Source organism: Gymnoscopelus braueri (assembly GCF_963280865.1).
Source record: "Gymnoscopelus braueri genome assembly, chromosome: 8".
Lineage (NCBI taxonomy): Eukaryota > Metazoa > Chordata > Actinopteri > Myctophiformes > Myctophidae > Gymnoscopelus > Gymnoscopelus braueri.
In genome coordinates, this window is record NC_137609.1 from 15,721,351 (window position 1) to 15,749,266 (window position 27,916).

General features: G+C 42.1%; 1 protein-coding gene across 1 annotated transcript in view; it reads left to right on the forward strand.

The window, feature by feature from the left end:
* Window positions 1-1,560: 1,560 nt before the first annotated feature.
* Window positions 1,561-27,916, forward strand: part of myo7ab (myosin VIIAb) — a gene marked incomplete at both ends in the record, with an annotated part of 38,638 nt that continues 12,282 nt past the window's right edge. The window contains 31 exons of the mRNA XM_080434760.1: window positions 1,561-1,578; window positions 1,835-1,948; window positions 2,555-2,707; window positions 5,080-5,264; window positions 5,876-5,997; window positions 6,405-6,547; window positions 6,810-6,923; window positions 8,091-8,244; window positions 10,373-10,449; window positions 10,745-10,864; window positions 10,974-11,116; window positions 11,732-11,942; window positions 12,933-13,068; window positions 13,597-13,703; window positions 15,555-15,692; window positions 15,858-16,016; window positions 16,140-16,232; window positions 16,870-16,964; window positions 17,256-17,340; window positions 18,950-19,168; window positions 20,174-20,491; window positions 20,971-21,174; window positions 21,350-21,526; window positions 21,629-21,718; window positions 21,876-22,003; window positions 22,902-23,028; window positions 23,537-23,656; window positions 24,149-24,322; window positions 25,775-26,002; window positions 26,539-26,709; window positions 27,193-27,310. Coding sequence (XP_080290886.1) covers window positions 1,561-1,578; window positions 1,835-1,948; window positions 2,555-2,707; window positions 5,080-5,264; window positions 5,876-5,997; window positions 6,405-6,547; window positions 6,810-6,923; window positions 8,091-8,244; window positions 10,373-10,449; window positions 10,745-10,864; window positions 10,974-11,116; window positions 11,732-11,942; window positions 12,933-13,068; window positions 13,597-13,703; window positions 15,555-15,692; window positions 15,858-16,016; window positions 16,140-16,232; window positions 16,870-16,964; window positions 17,256-17,340; window positions 18,950-19,168; window positions 20,174-20,491; window positions 20,971-21,174; window positions 21,350-21,526; window positions 21,629-21,718; window positions 21,876-22,003; window positions 22,902-23,028; window positions 23,537-23,656; window positions 24,149-24,322; window positions 25,775-26,002; window positions 26,539-26,709; window positions 27,193-27,310 — 4,441 coding nt within the window. The remainder of the gene's footprint in view (window positions 1,579-1,834; window positions 1,949-2,554; window positions 2,708-5,079; window positions 5,265-5,875; window positions 5,998-6,404; window positions 6,548-6,809; window positions 6,924-8,090; window positions 8,245-10,372; window positions 10,450-10,744; window positions 10,865-10,973; window positions 11,117-11,731; window positions 11,943-12,932; window positions 13,069-13,596; window positions 13,704-15,554; window positions 15,693-15,857; window positions 16,017-16,139; window positions 16,233-16,869; window positions 16,965-17,255; window positions 17,341-18,949; window positions 19,169-20,173; window positions 20,492-20,970; window positions 21,175-21,349; window positions 21,527-21,628; window positions 21,719-21,875; window positions 22,004-22,901; window positions 23,029-23,536; window positions 23,657-24,148; window positions 24,323-25,774; window positions 26,003-26,538; window positions 26,710-27,192; window positions 27,311-27,916) is intronic.

The following is a 27,916-nucleotide window of genomic DNA, read 5'->3' on the forward strand; positions in this document are numbered from 1 at the left end:
GCAACAGTGTTCTGAATCAAACACAATTGTCTGATATAGATTTTTTTAGTGAGACCTGTAAAGATTGTTCATATATCTTGCTAAAACATAATTCCTTTAATCCTTGATATAGTAATCTGACTTTGTAATTGTGTTAAAGGTGGCTGTTAACATTCAGGTCTGAGTCCATGACTTCAATTTTGAAAAAAGAAACTCTGCAGGTAAACTTCTGTCTAGAAAGTCCCACCTAGTTTTTCAGGCTATAGTGTGTCGAATACAGCTCTGAGATCTAATAAGACTGCCACTGTCTGTATTTAAGTGGATGTCACTGAAGACTTTAAAGTGACTACACCATGAATTTTAACTTTTTCTTATTTTTTGTGTGTTTTTGGTCTCCCCTACCTCTCTTCTATCCCCCAAAATACCCCAGTTTGAACACGCAGGCTTTCACAGCAAATCTGGGGTTTTCTGTAAATTGGTCTCAAAACAGGCCAAACTGATTTGATCCCTGACGTGACGTCACGTCAGGGTACAATCCCTCCCGTTTTTCCTTTTTCCACACAGAACCAGGAGATAACATGCATACAAACTGGCTCAATAGCACCCCGTGCCAAACAGGACAATGTGGTATTGCAGGTGAAAGTGCTTTATAAGCCAGAGAGAAGTTAGTTGGAATGAGTATATCTGAGGCTTGATTTAGGCTCAAACCGTTTGAAAAACGTTTCAGGGACATAAACAATATGATATTAAATATATATATATATTTTTTTAATTCATGGTGTAGTCCCTTTAACAAGAGCAGTCTCAGTGCTGTGATCAGACTCTGTTTAAGCCCCAGGCAATGTTACATGCATCTGTGTGAATCAGTCATGAACTCATGAACTTTCTTGTGGGAATACAACCACATACACACTACTGGGATTAGGTTAAAAGATCCAGATGGCCTGTCCCTCTACCTGCCTCTTCCTGCCACTATCTCTCTGACTCTAGGGGCTGGCTGTTGGCCCTTTGAGTTCCTTCACAGTTATAGTCTGGGGTTACACCATCTGGAGCTGAAGCCTGATTCATACTTTGCTGTGTGCCGGTGTCGGGCACCAAAAATAGAAGATCTACACAAGCTTGTAGATCTATTTTCGGTCTATTGTAACTCAGGCTTAACAAAGACAGCAAGCCATCCGCCTTTCTTCTTAGCACTTATCCCTGTCTGGTCGCAAATGTCTGGTACCTTTTAGCCTTGGCTGTTGGATTAGGATACAATAACCACTAAAACCCTAGTGTCCCTATTCTGAGGTGAACCTTTCCGAATATAACAGAACTACAACCTCACAATGCGTCACAAAGTGATGCGTTGTGAGTTTGTAGATCGTCTATTTTCAGCAAAGAGAGTTGTTATTGAGGGAGAAAAGGAGGGGGCCAAGTACGGAGCCCTGGGGAACTCCGGTCTAGGGTTTAAGTGGTTCAGGCAATCAATAGCTATATTTTGATCTTGTAGACAACTTCTGTTAATTGTTTTCCAACTCCTCCAATTCAGGTTCCTACATGGTGACCTCTAATGTCCTGGAATCAACCAGACGCTGAACCATGGTCATTCTGCAACAGGTATGAAATGATCCCTATGATGTTATTGTAATGTTTGTGGGAACAAGCCGCTTTACATGTGTAGATTAACACTGGCGCTAGTTAGCAAAACAAGACAAAACTTAATGTTGTGCAACCAATCACGTATTCAAAACATTCTAAGTGACGATTGTCTATTTAACTCTGAGCTTGCAGTGCAGGCATCCCACCTTGTTTAATAGCAGTTTAATAGGACAGTATTTTAGTGTGCTTACCCTGGACTGTGTCTGACATCCAGGGAGACTATGTCTGGCTGGACCTTAAAACGGGCCGAGAGTTTGAGGTCCCCGTGGGAGCTGTGGTCAAACTGTGTGAATCTGGACAGATCCAAGTGCTGGATGATGAGGGCAAGGTAAGTCCAGAACAGAACAGAGAGGAAACTTTGGCCAATTATTTAAATGTTGTCATTCACTGTTGTCACATGGTTTTCCATTTTTTCTTCTTTGCCATGCTGCTGTATCTTCATTGCAGTCACACAAAGATGTAGTGAATGCAATACAGGCCTCAGGAATTCTCCCTCACCATTGCTATTGCCTATAACGTTTATGCTCTACTGGGGATTCAAACCCTGTGAAATGTCTACCGACACCATCCCCACATGACATGGGGAGATGTTGCGTTGATAGCTTCAGGCAATACTACTGTCAGACAGTAAATGTCCGGAATTTAGACACCAGGGTATATATTTCTCAATGGCAGAGTAGGCGGACCACCTCCAACCACTGCTGGTTATATTGTATTAGCATACTCTACCATACAGACTAGTTAAAATAATATTTTATTCATTAAAATAATTATAATCATTAATTACATTACACAATTTAAGCCTAAATTATATGCCATTACTAAAAATAACTTTTGCAGGTGAAGCGGTGAGACGATGTTAGTATAAGTGACAGCGTCATGCGACAAAGTATGAATTAGTTTGCATGCTGATGAGTTTCCTTCCATCATACAGGAGCACTGGATCTCCCCCCAGAATGCCACCAACATCAAGCCCATGCACCCGACCTCCATCCACGGCGTTGAGGACATGATCCGCCTGGGAGACCTCAACGAAGCCGGCATCCTGCGCAACCTACTCATCCGCTACAATGAGAGAACCATCTATGTTAGTTCCCCCGCTACACCATTCACTACAACACAGCAAAAAGTTACACGGTAAAATCCTCAATGTTAATTTAACTCAAATGGAACAAATGGAATCAAATGGAAGGGAGGATGGACGGATAAATTAACACTGAGGATTTTACCGTGTAGAGCTAGGAGGCAGATAGAGTCATACAGCAAAGTGTAAAGTATCGTGTGAGAGATTATCTGAGCTGTAATCAAATACTTGGTTTTGCTAGTGGAATTATTTTATTATTACTTCTCTTTGACCTACACGTTTCTTTGCCATTGGTTTTTCACTCTGCAGAGGCAAACTGAAATGATCTGAGTCATGCTGTGCCAGTCTTGACACACATCTAAGCTGGCTGAAAGACCACACAGGTCAAAGGGGATTTTCTGCAGCAGCATACTGTACTGTAGCTATTGCTTGGTTGGTTGACACTGCAATGTGAGAGGCTTATGCCTAAGTTACACTTCGTCGTACGAATTAACGCATTTTTGGCATAGCCATGGGATCAAGTATAAAATATAAAGGTGTGCTTAGTGGAGCACAACTCTCTGCCAGAAGTCACGCCCCAGATAATAACACTTACACTGTCACATTAAACACTAGCTCAGTCAGTGACCTTGTAGCCTCGATCTCCAGTCTTTTATTTTTTAGTTTTGCTCAAAAATAAGAGCCTGGACCAGCCTGTTGACGTTCCTGGAATAGGAAGTGTTTCATTTCCCCAACCAACCAGAGTGCAGTGGGCGTCGCTCCAAATGTTGTGACGTCAGGGCTCTCAATGCTGACATTGGGGAGGAGGAGGGCCGCGGGGCGGACGGGGGCTGACGGACAGATCGGATAACCAATAGGATCCGGCAGAATTTTTTTCCAGAGATTTTGAACCCGCCCTCTAGACATGATATCAGACTCGCTAGGGCAGCCTAGTGACCTTGTGGTTAAAGCGTCCGCCCTGAGGTTGGGAAGTTGGGGTTCAATCCCCGGCCGGGTCATATGAAAGACTATAAAGGTAGGACTCCCTACTTGGCACTCAGCATCAAGGGTTGGACTCGGGGTATGTCCCTGCGACATACTAGTGTCATGTCCAGGGGCAGGGCGTGTACTGAGGGATGTCCTTGGACATCACGCCGCCTCACGCTGCAGAAGCAGGTGGGCTCCTGACCTATGTTCCACATGGCTCGGCAAGGCTTACTTACTTACTGTCACAATAATGTCAACAAACGTTTTAGCTATCCAGCCTTCATCACCAGCTACTTTACCACAACAATTTTGGTCTAACGTGTTGATGTGCTGATTTTTTTTTTTGCATGCATTATCAAGTTTGATGTGTTGGCATTTGAGCATGGAGCCGTCTTTTGCTGGAAGGATTGGACCACTGTAATTGGTTGTTAGATCCCATACACGGGACAGACAGCTTGCGCCTGATTGGCTACTTCCACTCCACAGCCTCGTGGACATGTATCCCATAGCCTGGAGGGATGGTGGGTCTGAATGATGAATTCACAAAAATAACATAGTTGTCATTGATTTTAAAACACATTCTGGAATTGTGTCCCTTGGCCTGCTGGCAGTGTGCACAAAATAGTATATTAATTTATGAGATTAGCTGTGGACACACACACACGCACGCACGCACGCACGCTCAAACACACACACACACATACACACGCACTCACGCACGCACGCACGCACGCACGCACGCACGCACGCACGCACGCACACACACACACACACACACACACACACACACACACAGGGGTGAAAACGTAACCTCTGTCGTGCCTTAAGCCTGGCAGAGATGAATAGATATCAGTCTCTAGGAAAATTGTGCTCTCATTGTTTCCTCCATACTCCCTCTCTCCATATAGACTAATTGTGGTGGAAGGGTGAGTATAGAACTCGGCTCGACATCACTTGGCTTGACAAAGAAAATACTAACATAACATCGTGCACAGACGAAAGCCTAACATTATATATTATTATTGTTAGCAGCTGCTGCAATGCTAGCTCTTCTTTCTTCATCACTAATTAACTGTAATCTTTGCTATAGCTAATACTCAGGGCTTATTGTTTGTTCCAGCTTGTGAAGTGGTCTTTGACAATCAATGTGAACAAACAGTATGATCATTTGAAACCCAACTCTGAAACCAAAATGAAATAGCTGTGCTAATTCTTGTAGGGAATGCTGTAGGACATATTGATTCGAGACAAATTCCAAATTCCAAATTGTAATACATCATAGTTTGATCAATTAAACATGGCTTGAATTGACCTTCCTTTTACCTGATTTCTAATGGAATGTACAGTATAATCTATCAAACTATACAACATCATTTGTGCAAAATTCCTCTGATCTTTAATCCATGCAGACATACACAGGCTCTATCCTGGTGGCTGTCAATCCCTACCAGCTGTTACCTATCTACACAGCAGACCAGATCCGACTCTACACCAATAAGAAGATTGGGGAGTTGCCACCACACATATTTGCCATAGCAGACAATTGCTACTTCAACATGAAGAGAAATATGAAGGATCAATGCTGTATTATCAGGTAAAGTATGTCCTCCAGTGATTGTGTGTCTGTGCAATATTATGCATGTGTGTATGCATTATGCACATATAGGGCCCTATCTTGTGTGCCACCTTACCCCTTAAGGCGGTTAGACACCGGCGAATATGCGAATATACGCAAAATTCGGACTCGTTCCGAATAATTAAAAGACGCCTTTTCGCTTCGCTTTTTCGCTTTTTCGCTCCATGTAAGCTTGCATTGACTTTATAAGGTTTTTAAAAAAAACGTATTATTCGCATGAATAAAATCGCCCCGGTGTGTAAGGACCTTTATCCCTAAACGTATTAGCCATATTTTACTATTTTTATATCGCTGAACTATTTTGTTTTTCAAAATAGTAAAAAATTTTGCAAATAAACGTAAGTTTAGGGATAAGTGGTAAGGCGCGCAAGATAGGGCCCATAGGCTCTAATGCCCGACAGCCTTTATTGCGTGTCAATCCCAAAGTCCGCGTGTATCTCTTCCTGTTTCCTGTCCTATCTTCGCTGTACTATCCAAAATAAAGGCAGAAAACCCCCCAAATATACATTATGCATGTGTGGAGAGCCCTACAGTACAGTAGGTATATCTGTGACTGTTCTGTGTGACAGTGGTGAGTCTGGAGCAGGGAAGACGGAAAGTACCAAGCTAATACTCCAGTTCCTAGCAGCCATCAGTGGACAACACTCCTGGATAGAACAGCAAGTCCTGGAAGCCAACCCCATCCTGGAAGGTCAGACCAATACACCACACTCAACCCACAGCTATGCTATATTCCTTCTTTTTGTGGCTTATGTTTATGACAAGCATGACCTTAGAATAAGGTTCTGTCTGCATCTGTCCGAATGGTTTTGAGATATTGAGCTTCAAACTTTTGACATTATATAGGGTCTATGCAGATACTTAAAAAAATAGATGCATACAGTACTTATCAAAATGTCAGTTCCAGCCTATCATTTTAAGGTCTTGATGTACTGTAGCTGCATAGCCATTAACATGCGGTAGAACAAGTGTCAAATGGTGAAGTCAAACAAGAATAGTTTGAAACAACTGGACTTACTAACCAGCTCTGTCTGCAGTCTCTGCGCCAATGTGTTTCCCATTATTCACTGAGTGGAGACTTTTTTCTCATTCAACCAGCATTTGGCAATGCCAAGACCATTCGTAATGACAACTCCAGTCGCTTTGGGAAGTACATTGACATCCACTTCAACAAGCGTGGGGCAATTGAAGGAGCCAAGATAGAACAGTACCTGTTGGAGAAATCTCGAGTCTGTCGACAGGTAATAGCTTACACTAATGGGCCTAAACCATCATCACAATTCACTATGCTATGTGCTCTCTCCCAGAGAATGTGTCACTTTCAGCATATCTATTTGACTAGTTGGTTGAACAATTTGGGTTACTGTTCAAGGCAAATTAATAACAGTACAACAACATGTTAATAACAATAGTATAGATTAGTAAAAGTTATGATGATGATCTGTAACTAGTCATCTTACTCATTTTAATTGTCCTTCCTTCCATGGAATCTCTTTGTTTCAGGCTCCAGATGAAAGGAACTACCATATATTCTATTGCATGCTGAAGGGAATGGCCCCAGAGCTGAAGACCAAGCTGTGCCTGGGTCTGGCCACTGACTACTCCTACCTCACTGTGGTGTGTGTGTGTGTGTGCGCGTGTGCGTGTGCGTGTGCGTGTGCGTGTGCGTGTGCGTGTGCGTGTGCGTGTGCGTGTGCGTGTGCGTGTGCGTGCGCGTGCGCGTGTGTGTGACACATTACATTAGCTCAATAAATAGTGTGTTGTGTAACCATCTGGAATCGAACACTGGTTTCTCAGGAAATGGCCCCTGGCCAAGGAAGGTATTAGACTTCTGGAATTCAGGCAGGTCTACTCTGCTGTAGTAATTATGTGGTATTGCAATAGTGCATGTGCGTGTACTGCATGTGTACAATAATTCATGTATGTATGTATGTGTGTGTGTGTGTGAGGCGAGAATGGCGGTACGGATGCACAGAAGCGCCGGTGAACGCCACTGTCGTTTTTGTAACATCTAACAACCACACCCGTTGTAACTACCATCGTCAATGTAGTAGTAGGTGCAGTGGATGCATTTGCAACTTCTGTGGACTATGTAACTTGCATACAAGAAGGCACTATTCATCGGTGGAATCTACCAACAGTCGCTACCTGACGGCCCCTTCCGTGAACAGCTACAGGGAAGATAGGCAATAGACCCGACGGCCTTCTAGCGGTATGTCCGTCCACTGTCGGAATAGCAATGGGTGGACTTCCAGGCCCATGAGAACAACTACAGAGAGCGTTTTAACACCAAGCAGCAGTGCAAGACTAAGAACTTTGTTTCCTCTGGTGATCCAGCCTAGGACATACCCATGGACTGGTTGTTGGAGGGTTTCGACAACTTGGGATGCCCAAAGACGAGGCAGAAAGGCTGACAAAGAGTATTTTGCTGTCTCTGCTGTAATCAGCGACTGCCATATATTTTCGGAGACGCCGCTACTTGTGCCTATGGAGTGCTGAGTGACATGCGTGTTGTATCATGAGGACATATCCATGAGTTTGTGAATGTACTCTATGTAGGTGCTCTATGTACTTTTACTATCATATTTGTGTCTTTGTATGCTCTCCCTTGTGTGAACATAAATACATTGTTAAACTGTGTGTGTGTGTGTGTGTGTGTGTGTGTGTGTGTGTGTGTGTGTGTGTGTGTGTGTGTGTGTGTGTGTGTGTGTGTGTGTGTGTGTGTGTGTGTGTGTGTGTGTGTGTGTGTGTGTGTGTGTGTGTGCGCGCGTGCGTGTCACTCAGGGTAACTGTACACGCTGTGATGGCCGGGATGATCTGAGTGACTACTCCAGCATCCAGTCTGCCATGAAGGTCCTTATGTTCACTGAGATAGAAAACTGGGAAATATCCAAGCTGCTGGCTGCCATCTTGCAAATGGGCAACCTCCGCTTTGAGGGTGAGTTAACAGTCCAGTGATTTTCAAAGGCTAAACAAAAATAATCATACAAAATTGTATTTAAATTCAAATTCAGTTCATAACATTATTATGCCAGTTTAACCACTTCCAACCTGTGTCCATATTTTGGGCACAGGTTTGGGCAATTTTCAATTATGTATTTTTAAATTTTTATCAAACAATAGCCAGATGCTATCGCTATTTGGGGGTCCTTGGCATGGAATGTTAGGCCTGTACAGTTCAGTTCTGTTTTTTTTTTTCAAGTGAAGAATACTAATTCCTAAACATTTGGACACATGTTTTGTAATTGGAATCATATGATGCAAGGAAATAACATTATTAACATTTTATTTAATGATGGTTCAACAGTGATTGCCCAGGGCAAACAGTGAACTGTTAAGGGACTGTAGCTTGGCTAGGCATGATTTCATATAATAATAATAATAATGGATTTGATTTATAACACACTTTACATTTTGTGTAAATCTCAATGTGATTCAACAAGCATTTGCATAAAAACTCATCACACCACTATAAAAGATCTAAGTGCATAAAGCCTAGAGGTAAAACCAGTGTAGCTAAAAAATACTTTGGTAAAAGGTACAGTAGGTCTTTAGTCCTCTCTCTTAAAAGAATCAACCGACTGTGGTGCTCTCAGGCGAGGAGGGCATTCCACCTTTGTACTGTATACAAAGTCACCGCTATGCATCTCCAGTAATAACCTATTTATGGTTTCAAAGAAATTGTTTTTTTCTGAACATGTGATTGATAATTCCTCTGTGGCAATACGGCATAGCATTCCTCAATATCAAAGTGACCTCTATGGCTGCAATGCTTAACACTGAACAAGCTTCAACTGAGGACGGTTCAGCTTGTCAATTTACTGGTGGTGTGTGATTGTATTGATGATGATGGTGATGATACTGATTATAGATCTGATTGTGATGGTATTGATTATAGATCTGATTGTGCTGGTATTGATTATAGGTCTGATTGTGCTGGTATTGATTATAGAACTGATTGTGGTGGTGTTGATTATAGAACTGATTGTGGTGGCGTTGATTATAGAACTGATTGTGGTGGTGTTGATTATAGAACTGATTGTGGTGGTGTTGATTATAGAACGGATTGTGGTGGTGTTGATTATAGAACGGATTGTGGTGATATTGATTGCAGTGATAATGATGGTGTTGATGTTGATTGTAGAAATTGTGGTGACGGTAATAGTACTGTTCACACACAAAATAATATCAAGAACATCAGGAACCCAAATTAGGGAAATACATGATTATCCAGAGCACATGATTGTGTAAACAGGTCTGTGGAGCCAAAAGGTTAGTGGGTTTCTCACTTGAACCCAAAGCTCCATGGAGGCCTAATCAAAGTCCCTTAATAAACTGGCAGCTTTTCATTACCTAATTGTAATCGCTCAGCCTGTGGCAGAATTACAACTGACTCAAGTCAACTACTGTATATACTGTAGGGTTTAAGTGGTTAAAAAGTGGGTTGCACCATGTGGACATGCCAAAGCAGCGCCTGTGTTATATCTAGCCTTTGTGGAATTGTTTATGCATGTTGCAAAAACACAGCAGGATTTAATAATGAGCAGAGATGTGATCTGGAAAAAAAGAAAAAAAAAGGGGGTGCAGGGTGAACTAAAATGATTTCCCCAGCAGTGCCCATGGACAACAATTGTCCTGTGTTCGAAACTGGAACCACCAAATGATGCAGAAAATACACTTCATCATCATTTGCTCAGCTCATGTTACGTCCAAATGAAGTTTAAAGGTTCCATATTTTAGCATTCTTCTGGTCATTTTCTGATCATTTCAAATACACCTGGAAGTAAAAAGGGTCTGTTTATGTACAGTAAGCCATACTGTGAACTGAAGTATACAATACTTACTTATAATACTAATACAATATTTTATTGATGGTCGTATGAATCTTTTAAAAAGCTATTAAGGTACAGTAAGTCTTATGGTGTTAGTAAAATAATATGTCCAAGTGGTTGATTTGGTTATATTGCTGGGGTTCAGTATTAAGAGGTAACTGATACCGGTACGGTCCTGTCTGTGTCATAATACATTTGATGGAAATGACCATAATGTGATCTCTCACTCCTCAGCTCGTACGTATGCCAACCTGGATGCCTGCGTGGTGGTCAGATCCCCTGATCTTGCAGCTGCAGCTTCTCTCTTGGAGGTGGGGGCTCAATCTAATATCTGTTCTGTATGTGTGTTTGTGGATAAAGGTCTCTTTATTTCTCTATCAACTGTATCCCTTTTCTGGTAACAGTTTTCTTTCCCACCAAATGTATACTTTGTGCGCTGATCTGCTTTTTTGGGTGTGCAACACCAACGCGCAAACTATAAGTATAAATGCTGCTTTAGTGTTTTATGTTTACTGTGTGAATGTGTGGCATTACTGTATGTGTTTGTGCATTACATTTTCTTGTGTTTTCCTAATTTCCAATGATTTTGTTGATGCTGCGCTGTAGGTGGAGCCTAAAGACGTAATGGTGTGTCTGACCAAGCGCACCCTGATCACGCGAGGAGAGAGCGTCGTTACACCTCTGAGTGTCAGACAGGGCCTTGATGTCAGGGACGCCTTTGTCAAGGTGAACCTTTGGCTCCTACACCACAACACGATATCTGACCTCTCAGGGCCAGAGGGTCAGAGACAGGATTTGTCTCGGGTTCTTATCCACTTTCACTTTAATCTCCTAGGGGATCTACGGCAGGTTGTTTGTTTGGATCGTGGAGAAGATCAATGGAGCCATATACAGGCCACCATCCTGCGAGAGTAGTGTGATACGTCAGTCTATTGGCCTGCTGGACATCTTTGGCTTTGAGAACTTCACTGTCAACAGGTCAGTACTGCCTGTTGATTTAGGACAGCAGCAATTATAGGTTTGCGTTTTAACCACTTAAACCCCAGCATCGGTATTGTGGGGAAAGCTTTAGCTGAAAATAGCAGATTTAATCTCATAATGTACTCACCAGTGCCAGCGTTTTATTGTTGTTGTTTTGTTTTATTCACGGTAGGCAGCGGTTCCGGTAGGAGAGGCAAAGGAGACTCCTTGTATCTCCTACCGGAACCGCTGCCGGTCATCAAATTATTGGCTTAGGAATGCGACAAAAAATTAATAAAGCCATGAATTCAAGTCTCCATGGGGTGACTACCGGTAATCGATAGAAAAAATGACATTTTGGGGGTGAACTATCCCTTTAGCCACGATAACAGTGACATGTGAATTTTGAATGGATGTGGAAAGGCAGGGAGTCCTTTGATGTCAGTCAGTTGGGGGTTGAGCTGTGTTATTAAAAAGTACATATTGATTATTTGAAAATGTAGGCATTAGCTTCTTTAAGTGACACATCTCCAGATTTCCAAAATACCCTCTATGGATAGCATTGTAAGGTATTCAGAGGATTGTACTAATGTAATTGTTTCATGCCGTCGTTCCGTCTGTCTCTCCGCAAAGTTTTGAGCAACTGTGCATCAACTTTGCCAACGAGAACCTGCAGCAGTTCTTTGTGCGTCACGTCTTCAAGCTGGAACAGGAGGAGTACAACCTGGAGGACATCAACTGGCAGCACATCGAATTCACTGACAACCAAGAGGCTCTGGACATGATCGCCAACAAACCCATGAACATCATATCCCTCATTGATGAGGAGAGCAAGTTCCCTAAGGTACTGTAGTGTTCAGCAGGAGATCCACACAAAACCTCTGACTCCAACATTTCCATTTGTCCCTTTAACCCATTTAGACCTGGAACACCTATATGTTGTTATACCTTTAAATCCAGGAACACCTTTGTGTAACATTAGCTTTTGCTATATTTATATAGCAACATTTTTTTGTTGTCGAAATCTTTTAATTAAAATCTTTTTAAAGATTTTTCAGAAAACTTAGGTCAGGATTTAGAAGGCGTTTTTAGAATTTTAGAATCGGCCTCAGGTCTAAGTTCCCAGAAGTTCTCGCCAGCTCTTAAATCCAAACAGTTTTCTGAAAAACATGTTGCTATATCAGTGGTGCTCAAACATGTCAACACCCAAAATGATATGTACTGTATGTATTTGGCCGCGGACCCCATCTAAAAATATTTTGTTCCAGGGACCTCCACAAGCAAAGGTTTGAGCAAAAAAATGTCGCTTTGAAAAATATAAACATTCAAAGAGTTGCAAAAATGTTCAAGATTTTTCAAAAATAGCAGATCTTCAAGCTCATAGCACGGCACAAAGTGACGCGCTATGAGCTTGTATATCTGCTATTTTGTAATAGCCAAAGTATAAAGAACCGATGTGCTATACAGTATATATACCGTAAACTTCGGACTATAAGCTTTCCCATTTTTCGACCCTGCGGCTTATATAACGGTGCGGCTTATCTATGGATTTTTTTGAACGGCCACTAGGGGACCTCCTAAATCTATGGATTTTACACCCGCGGCTTATAGTCCAGTGCGGCTTATATATGTACAAATCATTCAATTTTGCTGCTGCGGCTTATATTCAGGTGCGGCTTATAGTGCGAAAATTACGGTATATATAGTTAAAATCTAAAATTACACAGATGCTTTCCCGGTTTTAATGGGATATTATTAGTGTTTATGACATTTATATTAATCTACTGAAATCAATATTCAGTAGATTAATGATCACTGTGTTTGTTGTTTCCAGGGAACCGATTCCACCATGTTATACAAGCTCAACTCTCAGCACAAGCTCAACACCAACTACATCCCACCAAAGCATAACTACGAGACCCAGTTTGGTATCCAGCACTTTGCTGGGGTGGTGCACTACGAGGCCAGAGGTACCATTTCCCTTTAGTACTGTATGTTGTTGCATTATAGTATACCACATAAAACAGGATAAACCTTTATTGATCCCCGGATGGAAAGTCAGGTGTCAAAGCAGTAACAGCAGTGAGAATGAAACACAGGAGAGGTACTGGTACAGTAAGAGTAAGAGTCGAGAACCAAGATAAATGAGAATAAAGAAAAAGATAAAATATTGAGCTTAGATATTGGCCGTAGATATCTGCACTGGGTCCCTGTACATTATTTAGTCTCAATAAATCAAAATTTACAGTACAATATAAAATGATAAATATGAATATACATCTATCACCTATTTGAATATATGAATGAATATATTACAGTATGTAGTCTTTCAGGAATGGTTGTATGGATAATGTCAAAAATATTGTTTAAAACAAAGTATGAAATAGCGACCATGACCAGTCAGTCCCAAGGTCAGGTCAGCAGCCAAGGCAAAACTATTTTTATAATGTTAATTGGTCAATCCTGTATGTCTTTTTGTATTTCCCCTCTGTGTCCAGGCTTCCTGGAGAAGAACAGAGACAGTCTCCACACCGACATCATCCAGCTGGTGCATTCCTCAAAGAACAGGTTCATTAAACAGATCTTCCAGGCTGATGTTGCTATGGTGAGAACAAGTCCACTGGGAACTTGACATTTTCACAGTTCACCTTGAGATATATTCTTCCCCAGAGAAGCAAAGAGTGCTACTGTTTCAGTAGTGAAACTGAGAAAGATGACGTTCAAATATTGTTTAGACAAAGGTGGTGCCATGCTCTCTGCCAAACACATAAACAAACCCCATACACCCATAAATAGGCATATATGGATATCTGGTTGTCCAGAGCCACAGATCCGACTGCTGTGCACATACAGTGGTCATGTGCATATACTGTATGGGACGACTGACTTCAAACTCGGCTTGGGCATCGACAAGGACTCGAGGGAGTGCGGTGCCTGTACAAGTCTGTCAGTCAGTCACTGTTCTTTGCTGTTGTGGAGGTGGAGTAATATTGGCACAACAATATGTTTTGTGACCTGTTCAATGTGCACCTTCCAGGGTCGCTGTCTCTAGTAATATTGTGACTGGTTGCTTTAAACTCCCATTAGCTTCTCTGGCAGAGAAGCTAATCTCTGTCTGAACATGGGATCAGGTTTACTAACAGCGCTCCCCTACTCTCAATCTCCTCTCTTCTCACATGCCTTCAGTTTCTGTGTGGCTATCAGCAGCCCAGCACCCCTACTTTCAAGGTAAACAAAGCTTATAGAAATGTGTCATCTAGCTGTCACCGTCCATCCCTGTGTGTGCTTTACTTCAGTGTTTAATACAATTGCTTCATCTTAAAAAAGCTGAAGCATCCCCTTCCTCGGTCCTGCACCTTTGTTCCTCTGCAATATGCCGTAGTTTTCCTGAGACAATTTACTGGCCGTAAATTATTCTGGATAGATTTTGTACTAGCAGAATAGGACAGCAATTACATTTCAGTTCTTTTGTGTTGTCTTTTGATGTACTGAGGGAAAACGATTTGTATTCAATTTGAAACTCGCATCCTGGCAAAACGGGCTCGGAATGAAATGCTTTTTTATTTTTACTACTGTGTCATGTTGTTTTGTATCTTTTGTGTTGACTTTTCAAGTCGTGTTGCTGTGTACAGTATTAATAACGGTGATAATTATATAATTACCTACTGTATCTGCTGATCTGTATCTTAACATCTGTAAAGTCAGAAGGACGTTGTTTAGCTACTGTATAAGACTACACAACTTTGGTCCAACACCTTCTTTAAAGCACATGGATGTACTATGCATTGTTTAAAGCTAAACCTTTTTAATTTCAAGAATCCCCAGTTTGATATGCATTACGCCACAGACCCCCATTTAATATGTTTTTGTTTTTTAATCTCTCTATGGGGCCCCAATCTACACTCTAAAGTCCTCAGTGTTTATTTAAATCTGAGAGTATAAATGGAACCACATGGACCTGTAAATGTTGATTTGGATACAGTTGGACACTGTTGGAGTTTCAAACCCACATAAGGGCCCATTTGGTACCAAAACTATCAATCTTTTAACTGGGGACGCCCTGGAACCGCCCCAAGGACCCTTGGGGGTTCCTGTACCCTACTGTATGTTGAGAACCAGTGGCCTACCTCCCCAGCTGCTTTATGATAGTAAACGACTGGCAATTGTGTTGTACTGTAAGCCATCATTTAAAAACAATAGTTTGTATGCACATAAGACAAAATTATGATACAATTCCTACACAATTAAGTTGTATAATTGTCGAGTTTTGCTATAGTTCCAAGAATTTCCACCAGTGACTGTAGTACGACGTGCGTGAGACAAGAAAACACCTTGAACCTTGTTGAAATGTAGTCGGCTGTCCCCTATGGTTCTGTTTGACTGGGTGCATGTACACGTGATAACATATGGTGTGTGCGTGTGTGTTGTGTGTGTGCATGTGCGTGCGTGCGTTCAGGGTGTTGAGACTAGGAAGCGTTCTCCTACACTGAGCAGCCAGTTCAAGCGCTCCCTGGAGATGCTGATGAGGACACTCAGTGTGTGTCAGCCATTCTTTGTTCGCTGCATAAAACCAAACGAGTTCAAGAAACCATTGGTGAGTGCCTTGTGTATGTGTGTGTCTGTGTAGAGTAGCACTGTAGCTTATATTAGCCAAACACCATTATAGTGCACTACAGTATATACTATCCTTTAGAACTGTGTGTGCGTGTGCGTGTGCGTGCGTGTGCGTGCGTGTGCGTGTGTCTCTCTCTCTGTGTAGTTGTTTGACAGGGAGCTATGTGTTCGTCAGCTACGTTACTCTGGCATGATGGAGACCATCAGGATACGGCGTGCAGGATATCCCATCCGCTACACTTTCGGAGAGTTTGTTGACCGCTACCGCGTCTTCGTGCCTGGGGTGGCACCCGCCCATATACAGGTGAGCAGCACCTGATGCGGCCATTCCAAAGCAAATACCTTCTAGGAAACATACTTGACTTGATGTTGCAGATTCTTGATCATTCTTGTTACTTGTTGTGTTTGATTATTATTCTACTACCAGGAGGATCTAAGAGGTACTTGTCAGCGGATAGTCTTGGCCAGGCTGGGGAAACATGATGACTGGCAGATTGGCAAGACCAAGATTTTCCTCAAGGTTAGTGTTGCTATTCCTAAACTAAGGTTTGTGTAATTGCACAGATGTACGGAAATCTGGAGGAGGTCCATAAGAATGTTGAGAATAGCTTGGGAAACTGAGAATTAGTCCTGTGTTTAATGGTAATGACATTATATAGGCTAGAGACTGTAGATCGGTTGGCTATATATTGATTGTTGCATGGCAATAGATTGACAGTTATTTGATCAATTTGAACAAAGCAAAGGCAAGGAAAGTTTATTTCTATAACATATTTCATACACTAAAGCAATTAAATTGGCTTTACATAAGGAATACAAAACATTTAAAGAGAAATAAATACTAGAAGAATTACAAAATAATGGCAAAATGGTTAAAGTTCATTTATATTTTTACTTTTTCTACTCCGTTAAGTTGCACAATATGAGCAATAAATGGTCCCAAGACCCTGGACCTTTGGGAAACCAAACCTCCTCTGAACCGAGCTTATAGCCTTATACTTTGTGTTACGAGGGTGTCGCCCACCGAAAATCTACAAGTGATCTTGTGTGTGCTTGTAGATCTGGTATTTCCGGTGAGCGATGCCATCATGCGACAGAGTATAAATTATACATGAGAGTGTTGACATGATGTGTACTGTACCTGTGTCTCTCGTCAGGATCACCATGACATGCAGCTGGAGATAGAGAGGGACAAGGCCATTACTGACAAGGTCATCCTCATCCAGAAGGCAGTACGAGGACTCAGGGAGAGGTGAGGAACAGACAAACAAGGAGAGGTCTTAAGTTAACGTCTACTGTGCTTCTCTTAGTCTGTCTGCAGCTACCTTTCAATCAAATTAGACGTAATCATAGATAATACTTTATAATGTACTAATTACTAAGAACTTACTTAACTTAAATTGTGTGTGTGTGTGTGTGTGTGTGTGTGTGTGTGTGTGTGTGTGTGTGTGTGTGTGTGTGTGTGTGTGTGTGTGTGTGTGTGTGTGTGTGTGTGTGTGTGTGTGTGTGTGTGTGTGTGTGTGTGTCACCAACTGCTGTCCAGGACACACTACCTCCGACTAAGGAGGGCTGTGACTCTCATTCAGAACATGTGGAGGGGTTATCGATGCAGGAAGAACTATCACACCGTAAGTTTAGTGTCCATTAAAGGTTCTCCTCCATAAACCTCACCACGTTGGTTTCATGTTTCCTTGGAAACACATTATTTGTATACAGTGAAGACAGAGGAGTTTATATCATGGCCTCAGAAAATACACTCTTCTAATTGGCTGGCAGGTGTCATGTAGAAAGTGTCATCTGTTGATGAAATCCATGTAGCAGAATTTTGAAATGTTTAGCATGTGAACTCATTTTATATACAGTATCTGTTCTGCCTTCAAAATGTGATTTTGTATTTCCTTGAGCTACTTTGTACTGTAAACAATCTTTTTTTTTTTTAACTCAATTTTTATTGGAACAAAAGATTTTCAAAAGACAAATACACATACATGAATACAAGACAGAACGTAAAAAGTGGGGGGGATAAAAACACAGTAACATTAACAATAAAATAAAATAAAAAGATGGTACAAAAACAACAAGAAAGAAAACAACAAAAAAACGATTAGGCTGCAGTCTACAATTTTTCGTTATTTTTCTATTACTTATTGGTTATACATTGTCCATGGGCTGAAAAAGAGATGACCACTTTTCCCAGTATTTGTGTGATTTGTCCTCTTGTAGTCTGAGTATGAAAGTCAGTTTTTCCATATTGTATATTTCCCTTATTATGTCCATCCAATTGTCTTTGGTTGGGGAATCCTGTTGATACCAGCGACGTGTGATCGCTTTCTTGCTTGCTGCTAGAAAGATTTTGATTAAATATTTGTCAGGTGTCAAGAAATCTTCAGGAATATTTCCCAACAACAACAAGGTACAAGTCTGAGGTATCTCAAAACCAAGAACAGTCTCTATGGTGGCGTGGATATCTCGCCAATATTTTTGAATTTTGGGACACTTCCAGAATATGTGAGCGTGGCCCGCTTCCATGTGGCCACACTGTCTCCAGCATGGTTGATCTGTTTTCAGTTGCTTTGATTTAATTTTAGGTGTTATAAAAAAACGGGTTAAATTCTTCCAGCAGAACTCCCTCCACATTCTTGAGTTAGTGGTCGTATATTGTGTTTTACACATATTTTCCCATTCATCTGTAGTAATATTGATCTCCAACTCTTTTTCCCATTTAGTTTTAATATACTCTGTGGAGTTAGTTCTGGCTGATACCAGGCCCTTATATAATTTAGACACTGTTCTTTTGGACTCTTTTTTATAGGCCTGGATAAATACCTGAATAAGATCCCTGTATTTGTAGATATCTAAAAAAATCTTGACTGGTTAGATTATATGTGTTTTTCATTTTTTCAAAACTCATGAGCTCTTTGCCTTCCATGATAGTATACATAGAGGTGACTGTAAACAATCTTTAACATTGTATGATATCTCTTTCGGGTGGAAACCAAAACTGTTACTTTTCAAGATTCAAAATCAAAAGTAGCAAATCTAAAAGCTCAAAACGCGTCGCTTTGCGCCACGTTTCGAGGTTATAGATCTGCTACTTTTGATGCTTTTGTGTGACGCTGTAGTATGATCAAGTAGGGCGTTAATATACGAAAGAAACACAAAAAGTTAGAATATGGAGATAGGAGGTTTCTGCCCGACAGCTACGATATGTTTCCTCTCCTCTCCTCTCCTCTCCAGATGCAGGTGGGCTTCTTGCGCCTCCAGGCCCTCGTCAGGTCAAGGAAGCTGTACAAGATGTACCAGGTCGCCCGGCTGCGTATCTCTCTCATCCAGGCCCGTTGCCGTGGTTTCCTCGTGCGGCAGACATTTTGGCGTCATCGCCGTGCTGTGTTGTCCATCCAGGCCTACACCAGAGGCATGATCGCCAGGCGCCAGTGCCAGAGGCTCAGGGCAGAGGTAAACACTCATTACTGTATTTACTATTGCTATAGTGCAGTACCCGTTGTCAGGGGGTACTGTGTACTATAATGTTAATAAAGGCCTGTGCCCATGTCATTGATTTTTCTTTTCACCCACTGGTGTTGCACAGAGAGTTATTGGTGTTAAAGGCAGATGAGGGAGATCAGGGAAAGGGAAAATAGTCTGTGATTTTCCATGGATTTAACTTGGCTGACATCAAGGGAAACCTAAAGGCTTAATGTGTCACTCACCTTCTTTCAAATCATTACGGCTTCCCTGAAAAGATCAGGCCAGAATATTTTCATATTTTTCAAGAACTAAATTGTTGCGCAAAACACTCTTAAAACAAGCCCCAGAGCCTTACTGTTGCTTTAGTCAGCATCATTCATACTTGCGATGAACATTGTACCTTTTCACACGTAAGGACATTTTCTCTCAGCGGGAAATCAATACTATCAATACTTAGATAGAGAGAGAGGGAGCAGGGAAACCCTGCCCCCTCTCTCTCTCTATCTAACCCCCATCCCACCTCTATGGCCTGTCACAATTATTACATAATCGCCTAATCGCAATTATTTAAGATAATCACAATTATTTTGTATAATCGTCATAATCGTTTCCATGTTGAAAAATGCTCATACATTTTCAAACATTTTCCAAAAATAGCAAAATAGCTGATCCAGAGCTTACAACGCGTTGTAAGCTCTAGATCAGCTATTCCTGCTATTGTAATTTTTTTTGAAAGTATACAATTACCAAATATGTCTTTGTATATTTAAGCAATCTTTTATTATGAAGTCTAAAAGGCAAATAGAAATTAAGTTTTATTATGTTCCAATGTTCAATACCAAAAACACAATTAAATTGTTAATCACAATTATTTATGTGCCAATGAATCTCCAACTTAAATGTTTAATCGTGACAGCCCTACCTCTATGACTCTCTACACTCTCAACTACACTCTCTTAAATCTTTCCCCGCCCACCCGTCCGTCCCCGACAGTGCCAGCGCCGCCTGGAGGCCGAGCACCAGCGGCTGACGGAGGAGGAGCAGCTGAGGAACCAGATGACGGCGCGGCGGGCCAAGGCCGAGGCCGAGAGGAAGCACCAGGAGCGCCTGGTCCAGCTGGCCCTGCAGCAGGAGGAGAGGGAGAGGGAGGAGAAGCAGGAGACCCAGAGGAAGAAGGAGCTGTTGGAGCAGATGGAGCGGGAGAAGGAGCAGCCCGTGGACCACTCGGACATGGTGGACCGCATGTTCGGCTTCCTGGGGACCACAGGGCCGCTCCCCAACCAGGAGGGACAAGCCCCGGCTGGGTTTGAGGTGAGGGACTGGGGAGGTGGTGATGCCCACTTTAGTTTAAACATTTAACTCATTAAGACCTGAGGCCAAAGAAAGAAGAGATATGTATTTGGCCGCGGACACCCATCTGAAAATGTTTTGTGCCAGGGACCCCCAGAAGAGAAGAAGAACACTTTCACGATTTTTCTAAAATGTTCAAAAATAGCAGATGTACAAGCTTGCAGCGCGGCACGAAGTGACACACTGTGAACTTGTATATCTACTATTATCTACTATTTTTGAGAACCACTGTTCTAAATCCAGTTAGGAACAGTTTTCTGTTCCTATATAGCTAAAATCTAAAATGCTTTCCCGGTTTTAATGGGTTTAAACTGTGGTTTGTTCAACCAAGACTCAAGATGTCATTTAAAATGTAAATTACGTCTTGATTTTTTGGTTGAACAAATGATAACATTTTGAAGATTGTTTCTATTGGACTGACATATTTGGTGGCCAATCAGGACCTGGAGATTGCACGTGAGGAGCCAGAGGAGGACGTAGCGAACGAGGCTCGACCTTTGCCTGAAGAGGAAGATGAGGATCTCTCAGAGTACACCTTCTCCAAGTTTTCTGCCACCTACTTCCAGGGGGTGTCCACGTGCACCTATATCCGAAGACCCCTGAAACAGCCCCTGCTTTTCCACGAAGATGAGGGAGACCAGCTTGTGAGTTGCACCTTTGAACCTTACTCTGAAGCCTTCCTTATCCAGAGCCTCCAACATATTACACGAATGTAAATCACAGCAAAATAGATGGAATTTGGATTTGGAGGCATCTTAAAAGGGTTTCAGATTCATCCTACTCTAAAATCTCTAAATACTGCACCTCTCCCCCCTCCAGGCTGCATTAGCTGTGTGGATCACAGTGCTGAGGTTCATGGGTGACCTTCCAGAGCCTAAGTACGAGGTTGCCATTAATGACGGCAGTGAGAAGATCCCCGTCATGACCAAAATCTACGAAACTCTGGGCAAGAGGACCTACAGGAGAGAGCTGCAAGAGCTGCAGGTCGAAGAGGAGGTAAGAGACGAGTGAATGTTTTTCTAGGGGACTGTTGTTCTTTGTGTGTTTGTTTTGCTCCAAAATGGGACACCACATTCCTGTGATTCTGTCTGTCTACAGAACACTGCCATAGACAACCAGAAGAGGAACAGTGTCAGACACAAGCTAGTGTCCCTCACTCTCAAGAGGAAGTCCAAGATCGCGGAGGAGGTGAGACTTGCACAGCAGCACTCTCAAACTGTCTTCACCGTCTTAGATTGCCATAACAGATTCTTCTTAACTACAATGATTAGACACTCACCTCTTGCTGAGCATTTCAGTTAATGCTCCGTTTGCCTCTGTTTGTCTCTCTCTCATGGTGCCTTAGGTCACTAGACGGCTGACAGAGGTGGACTACGGTCTTAAGGGGAACAGCATGCTGGAGGAGCGGCCCACCTCCAACCTGGAGAAGCTCCATTTCATCATCGGCAATGGAATCCTAAGGCCTGCCCTCAGGTGAACTATGCCCTACCGAGGTGTAACGTTTTAACCTCTCTTCCCTCGCTGGTTAAGCATGCCATTTGACGGAGCCTCCCCTCCTGTGTTTTCCTTTAGTTGTGTTTCCCTCCCTCTTCTCCTTACTGTAGTAGCCAATCATCCATACGGTACATACACCAGATACCAAATGTCAAGTGCAATTAAACCCCGCGCTCACCTACTGTACATCTCATGTTCTACATTTGTCCATTCCCGGATATGACCGTCTATGCATTTTTGACCTTGACCTTGATGGTGACCTTGACCTTTTTGACCGTAAACATACTCATTTATTCAAGTCAGCAGACTGAACATTCCAACAAAATGTCATGACATTACGCCCATCAGTTGCCATGGGCTTTGACCTTGTTTGTGACCGTGACCTTTTCAAACCAAAAGTTAACCTGCTTTCAACCTGGGGTCCCTGTTTTGGGCATGTCCTTACAGATGAATATTTAAAAAAAACTCTCAACCATCGTGATGCGCCACGTTGTGAGCTTGTAGATTGGCTACAGTATTTTCACAATTTTGGAAATAGAGCTAAAGTGGTAGCCTGACACTCAGCCAGAATTTTCATTTCGTTTCACTCCATTATTCACTTTTTTTTAATTGGCCGTGGCTAGCGATTCAGGGGCTGGAGCCAGGCTACTAAAGTGGTTAACTATTTATTCAGGGCAGCGGCAGCCTACTCCCACCAAGTGTCATGATAATCTGCCCATCCATTCTCAGTGTTATTAGGTTCAATCATCTCAAGGTAACAAGTGTTACAGTGGTATTTCCGCTACTGTTGCTGCAAAGGGCCTGTTCTTATCCTTAGTACTTGATTGATGTGGTGTATTATACTGTTGTCTGCTTGTGATCTGTCTGTTTCTCACAGGGATGAGATCTACTGTCAGATCTGTAAGCAGCTCACTCAGAATCCATCCAAGAGCAGCCATGCCCGTGGCTGGATCCTGCTCTCACTCTGTGTGGGCTGTTTTGCACCCTCTGAAAAGTTTGTCAAGGTAAGTACCATAACTCATCTCAAATGGGCAATGCACTCAAATCATATTATTTATCATGTTTGTCTTCATAATCTACACCTATGCATCATTCAGTATGATGGTAGCACCAACCAACCATTAGATATAGAAACGGTCCTTATCCACACAGGGGTTCTTAAAGTGTGAGGCATGCCTCCCTAGCGAGGCACCATATTTTGTGCAGCAACTGTTATGACATTTGGTATAATCTATAAATCCTTGGAGAAATCCAGCATACAAACACAGAGCATTTCTCATTTTCAGATTCTTTACGTTTGCTCTCCTTCTGAACATTGGCAGGGATACAACTTGATGCTGTGTAGCAAACTTTTATTTGAGTTAGCAATTGAAAGTGGCACGTTGTTGTTTTTTTTCTTTTTCAAGGAAGATGCCTTGTTTGACCTAACATCTCTCTCTCTCTCTCTCTCTCTCTCTCTCTCTCTCTCTCTCTCTCTCTCTCTCTCTGTCAACTTGTTCAATCTTTCACCAGTATTTACGGACATTCATGCACAGTGGTCCACCAGGCTATGCTCCATTCTGCGAGGAGAGGTTGAGGAGGACATTTGTCAACCGCACAAGGACCCAGCCTCCATCCTGGCTGGAGCTGCAGGTACAGAACAAAAGCACATGCATGGAATGAAATCTAGAATTTAACTCTGAGAGTGTACAAAAGCAACCAAATGGACCCATAAGGGTCCGTCCATTTGTTTACATTTGTACACAAATGGACTAAATTTACATTGAGGATTGTACTGTCCAGACACACACCGTCCATTAATAATATATGAGCTAGTCGTCAAGTCCAAATTCACAAGCAAACATTAGGCATTACAAATGAATGAGTACAGATCAATTATTTTCATATGTACTTTACACTTGTGGACGTCTTTTAAATAGAACAATGTCTGTTATTTAAAATCTACAAAAGCAAGCAGTCTATTCAGTTCCTGTGTCCAGTTCCTTGTAACAGTGCTCTATAAAACAGTAAACTATTTTTTATTATAACAAATACAAAACATGCTAGGCCCAAGAATCATCTTACTGTAAAACGTATCAAAATATTTCCTTCACAGATTTGATTTTCTTTGATTTTCTTTGCCAGGCTACTAAGTCTAAGAAGCCCATCATGTTACCTGTGACGTTTATGGACGGTACCACCAAGACCCTCCTGACAGACTCTGCCACTACAGCCAGTGAACTTTGCAATGCTCTGGCAGACAAGATCAGCCTCCGTGACCGCTTTGGATTCTCTCTATACATCGCCCTGTTTGACAAGGTATGAAGCCGGATCTATACATTCATGTTGCAATGCAACTTTTGTTGCTTGTAGCTCGGCTATTTTTGGCATTTGACACCGCAGCAAACAATAAATTAAGCATAAGAAATGCATTTCACATTATTGTCTGTGTCGTGTTGTACACATGCTGTATGTGACCCAGTGTGAAATGGGTGTACCGTTACAGTGTAGGACTGCTCAAAAACCATGTCTAATCTGATTTAGGTTAATACTAAATATTAAATAAACTTGGCAGAGTGTGTGGTGGCATTCTTTCTTTCTCATAAGATCTCTTTGTGACAACTGATGCCCCACCACTGTGTGGGATCAGATAGCCCATGCGTGAAAAAAGCTGTGGTTTTATGTAAATGTGTTGAATATTTTAATTGAATATTATCAATGCCACTCTTGTAGTCCTCTCGGCTATAGTGCCTAAAATCCAATTCCAGTTGACCGTGCAGCGCATGTTCCACACTTCCCTTATTGTCACACAGCCTTCCACAAAGATGCCTACCTATCTAGTCTACCCATAGAAATAAGGGATTTTTCTCACTCATATGCAATGATTTCAGACAGTGATAGGTTAAATATAAATATGTATCAATTTCAGAGTCCTTGGCATTTGTAGAATCTGCCTCAGGTCTTTAAGGCAGGGGTCTTCAACCTTTTCTGGCCAGGGACCCCCAAACTGATGGGGAGATGGAGCAGGGACCCCCTACCTCGTAGGGTAGGGAGGGCTGCCACATATATTGTATATTTATGTATACAATTGTGTTTTATATTGCCTGCTCCTATACGCACCTGCCCCAGTAGGTGTGCAAAATAAAAATTCTCTACAAAATATGTATAAACATACCATGTTAATGTGCATTGTGCCTCCATGTATCTGTTTGCTATGGATTCATGTTATGTTTAAAGACAATTTGACATTTTGGGGGAAAAAAAGGAAAAAAAACGTTTGTTTTTTTTCAAACAAAAATATTGTTTAATCAAACAACAATTTCGCGGACCCCCTGCAGTACCTCCGCGGACCCCCTAGGGGTCGCGGACCCCCTGTTGAAGACCTCTGCTTTAAGGGATAGTTCACCCCAAAAAGCTTGTATTATCAATTACACACCCCACGAAGCCTTGAATTCGTGGAATGTTTTTAGTTTTTGTCGCATTCCTAAGCCAATAATTTGATGACCGGCGGAAAGACGCTAATGTCTCTGGTTGGAGACTCAAAGGAGACTCTTTGAGTCTTCAACCGGAAACTCCGCCGGTCATCAAATTATTGGCTTAGGAATGCCAAAAAATAAAGAAAATAAATCCATGAATTCAAGGCTCCATGGGGTGAGTAATCGATAGATTACTTTTGGGGGGGGAACTATCCCTTTAACCTACAGAAAAAAACATAATAAACAAAGATTTTTTTTTAATAAAGTAATGCATGTAACATCTGCCCTGTGCCAGGTGTCGTCGCTGGGCAGCGGCAGTGACCACGTGATGGACGCCGTGTCCCAGTGTGAGCAGTATGCCAAGGAACAGGGCGCCCAGGAGAGGAACGCCCCCTGGAGGCTGTTCTTCAGGAAGGAGATCTTCACACCATGGCACAGCCCTGCCGAGGACTCTGTGGCCACCAACCTCGTTTACCAGCAGGTTGTCCGAGGGGTCAAGTTTGGAGAGTACCGCTGTGAAAAGGTAAGCAATGTATGTCCATGGTGCTGCGGAGAGGGTGGAGGAGGAGTGTGTTTTTTTTTTGCCTGGCAGAGATTTCCCGCTTAGAGCCAGGTAACTTATTACAGTTAACTAAAGCTAATGAAAAAACTAAAACTAGAATTGGAAACACATTTTAGTTAACAAAAGAAAAACAACAACAACAGAGGCTTAAAAAAAAGAGAGAAAAAAGAAACAAAACGATAACTGAAATGGTTTTGCGTATTTGTAAAACAAACAAAAAGGAACTAAAATCATAGAATACAATCGTGCTTAGTTTCTAGTCTTAGCACATGCTGTGTTGTGAGCTTATAGAAGTGCTATTTCTGACTTTGTTGAATCTTGACACTGACTAATACATATAAAAAAGATACATAAAAAAACAACAACTAGCAAATTAACCCTCTTTAAAAACCAAACAAATGGAAGATGCAAAACTATAATAACCTCGCTGAGTGCCCAGTTCTAAATTAGTTTTGTGTCTCTCTCTCTCTCTCTCTCTCTCTGTCTGTGTCTATCAGGAGGAGGACCTTGCAGAGCTGGCCTCTCAGCAGTACTATGTGGACTATGGTTGGGAGATGCTGCAGGACCGCCTGCTCACTCTCGTCCCCTCCTACATCCCAGACAGAGAGATCACCTCAGCCAGGCCTGCTGAGAAGTGGGCCCAGCTCATCGTCAACACCCACAAAAAGGTATCTGTTTATAAAACAAAAGAAAATAAAGGATTTAAGCCAATAAACTGTCTTTTGGGTTTTGCTTTTGAGCAAATTGGTTCTCAACCTGGGGTCTGGGGCCCCCCAGGGGCCCTGTAGGGGGTTCCAGGGGGTCCACAGGTAAATGCTTGATAGTTAGGATCCAAAATGGCCCCTTAAGAGTCTGTAAGAATGCACAAAGGGAACCAAAGGGTCTACATGTGTACACTCTCTGAGTTAAATGATTAACAATGAGGGATTTTACAGAGATTTTAAAGTTATATAATTAAATGATTAAATAAATTAAAAATTTAAATTAAAAAAGGTTTAAAATCACTATTTTAGAGAACATATAGCTTTGCTACAGTATGTCAGGGTAAAGCGTTAACAAAATACTTAACTTGTGTGTATTAGTATAGAGTAGATTGTATTGTGTACTGTTGGTGTAACATTTTCTCTAACTAACCACCACTAATGAATCAGGGGGTGTACACCAAGAAGAGGCTGGACAGACAGAAGGTGAAGGAGGACATTGTGGACTTTGCTCGTTTCAAGTGGCCTTTACTCTTCTCACGTTTCTTCGAAGCCTTCAAATTCTCCGGTGAGTCAAACTGAGGTGCTTAGTAGGCTGTTAAGCACTTAAACCCTGTATACCAGCGGTTCCCCAACCTTTTCTGGATCAGGGCCCACTTGGAAATCTTGAAAGTGTTGGCGGCCCACCCATCTGACCACTATACGCGTATCGGCTGTCGTGTTAAGTGAGTCAGGTGGGTGGCCGCATGCATTTTCAAAGTACGTTTATTTGAATGATCAATCAGTCAATTGTGTTCCTGCTAGTGATGCGCGGGCCGACCCGTAACCCGCGGGTCAACCCGCGGGTTACGGGTGGTCGAGTCAGGATTTCAGAGGCAATTATGCGGGCTGCGGGTGAGCGGGTCAGCCGCTCTCACACGCAAAAAAAGAAGAAAAATCATATGCTCTTGTTTTGTCTTTATTCCTAATAAGAATAAGAATAATAACAATAAAACTGTTTGAATACACTTGGGGTGTATTACTTGAAGATTATTTTCTAACCTTGATTTTACAGAATTATAAGTACGACCCGCGGGGCTCAACCCGCCCCGTGAGCCATAGATTTATATATGGTCTTGCGGGGCGGGTTGAGGCGGGTTGGGTTCCGTGGCGTGGCGGGGCGGTTCATGAAAAA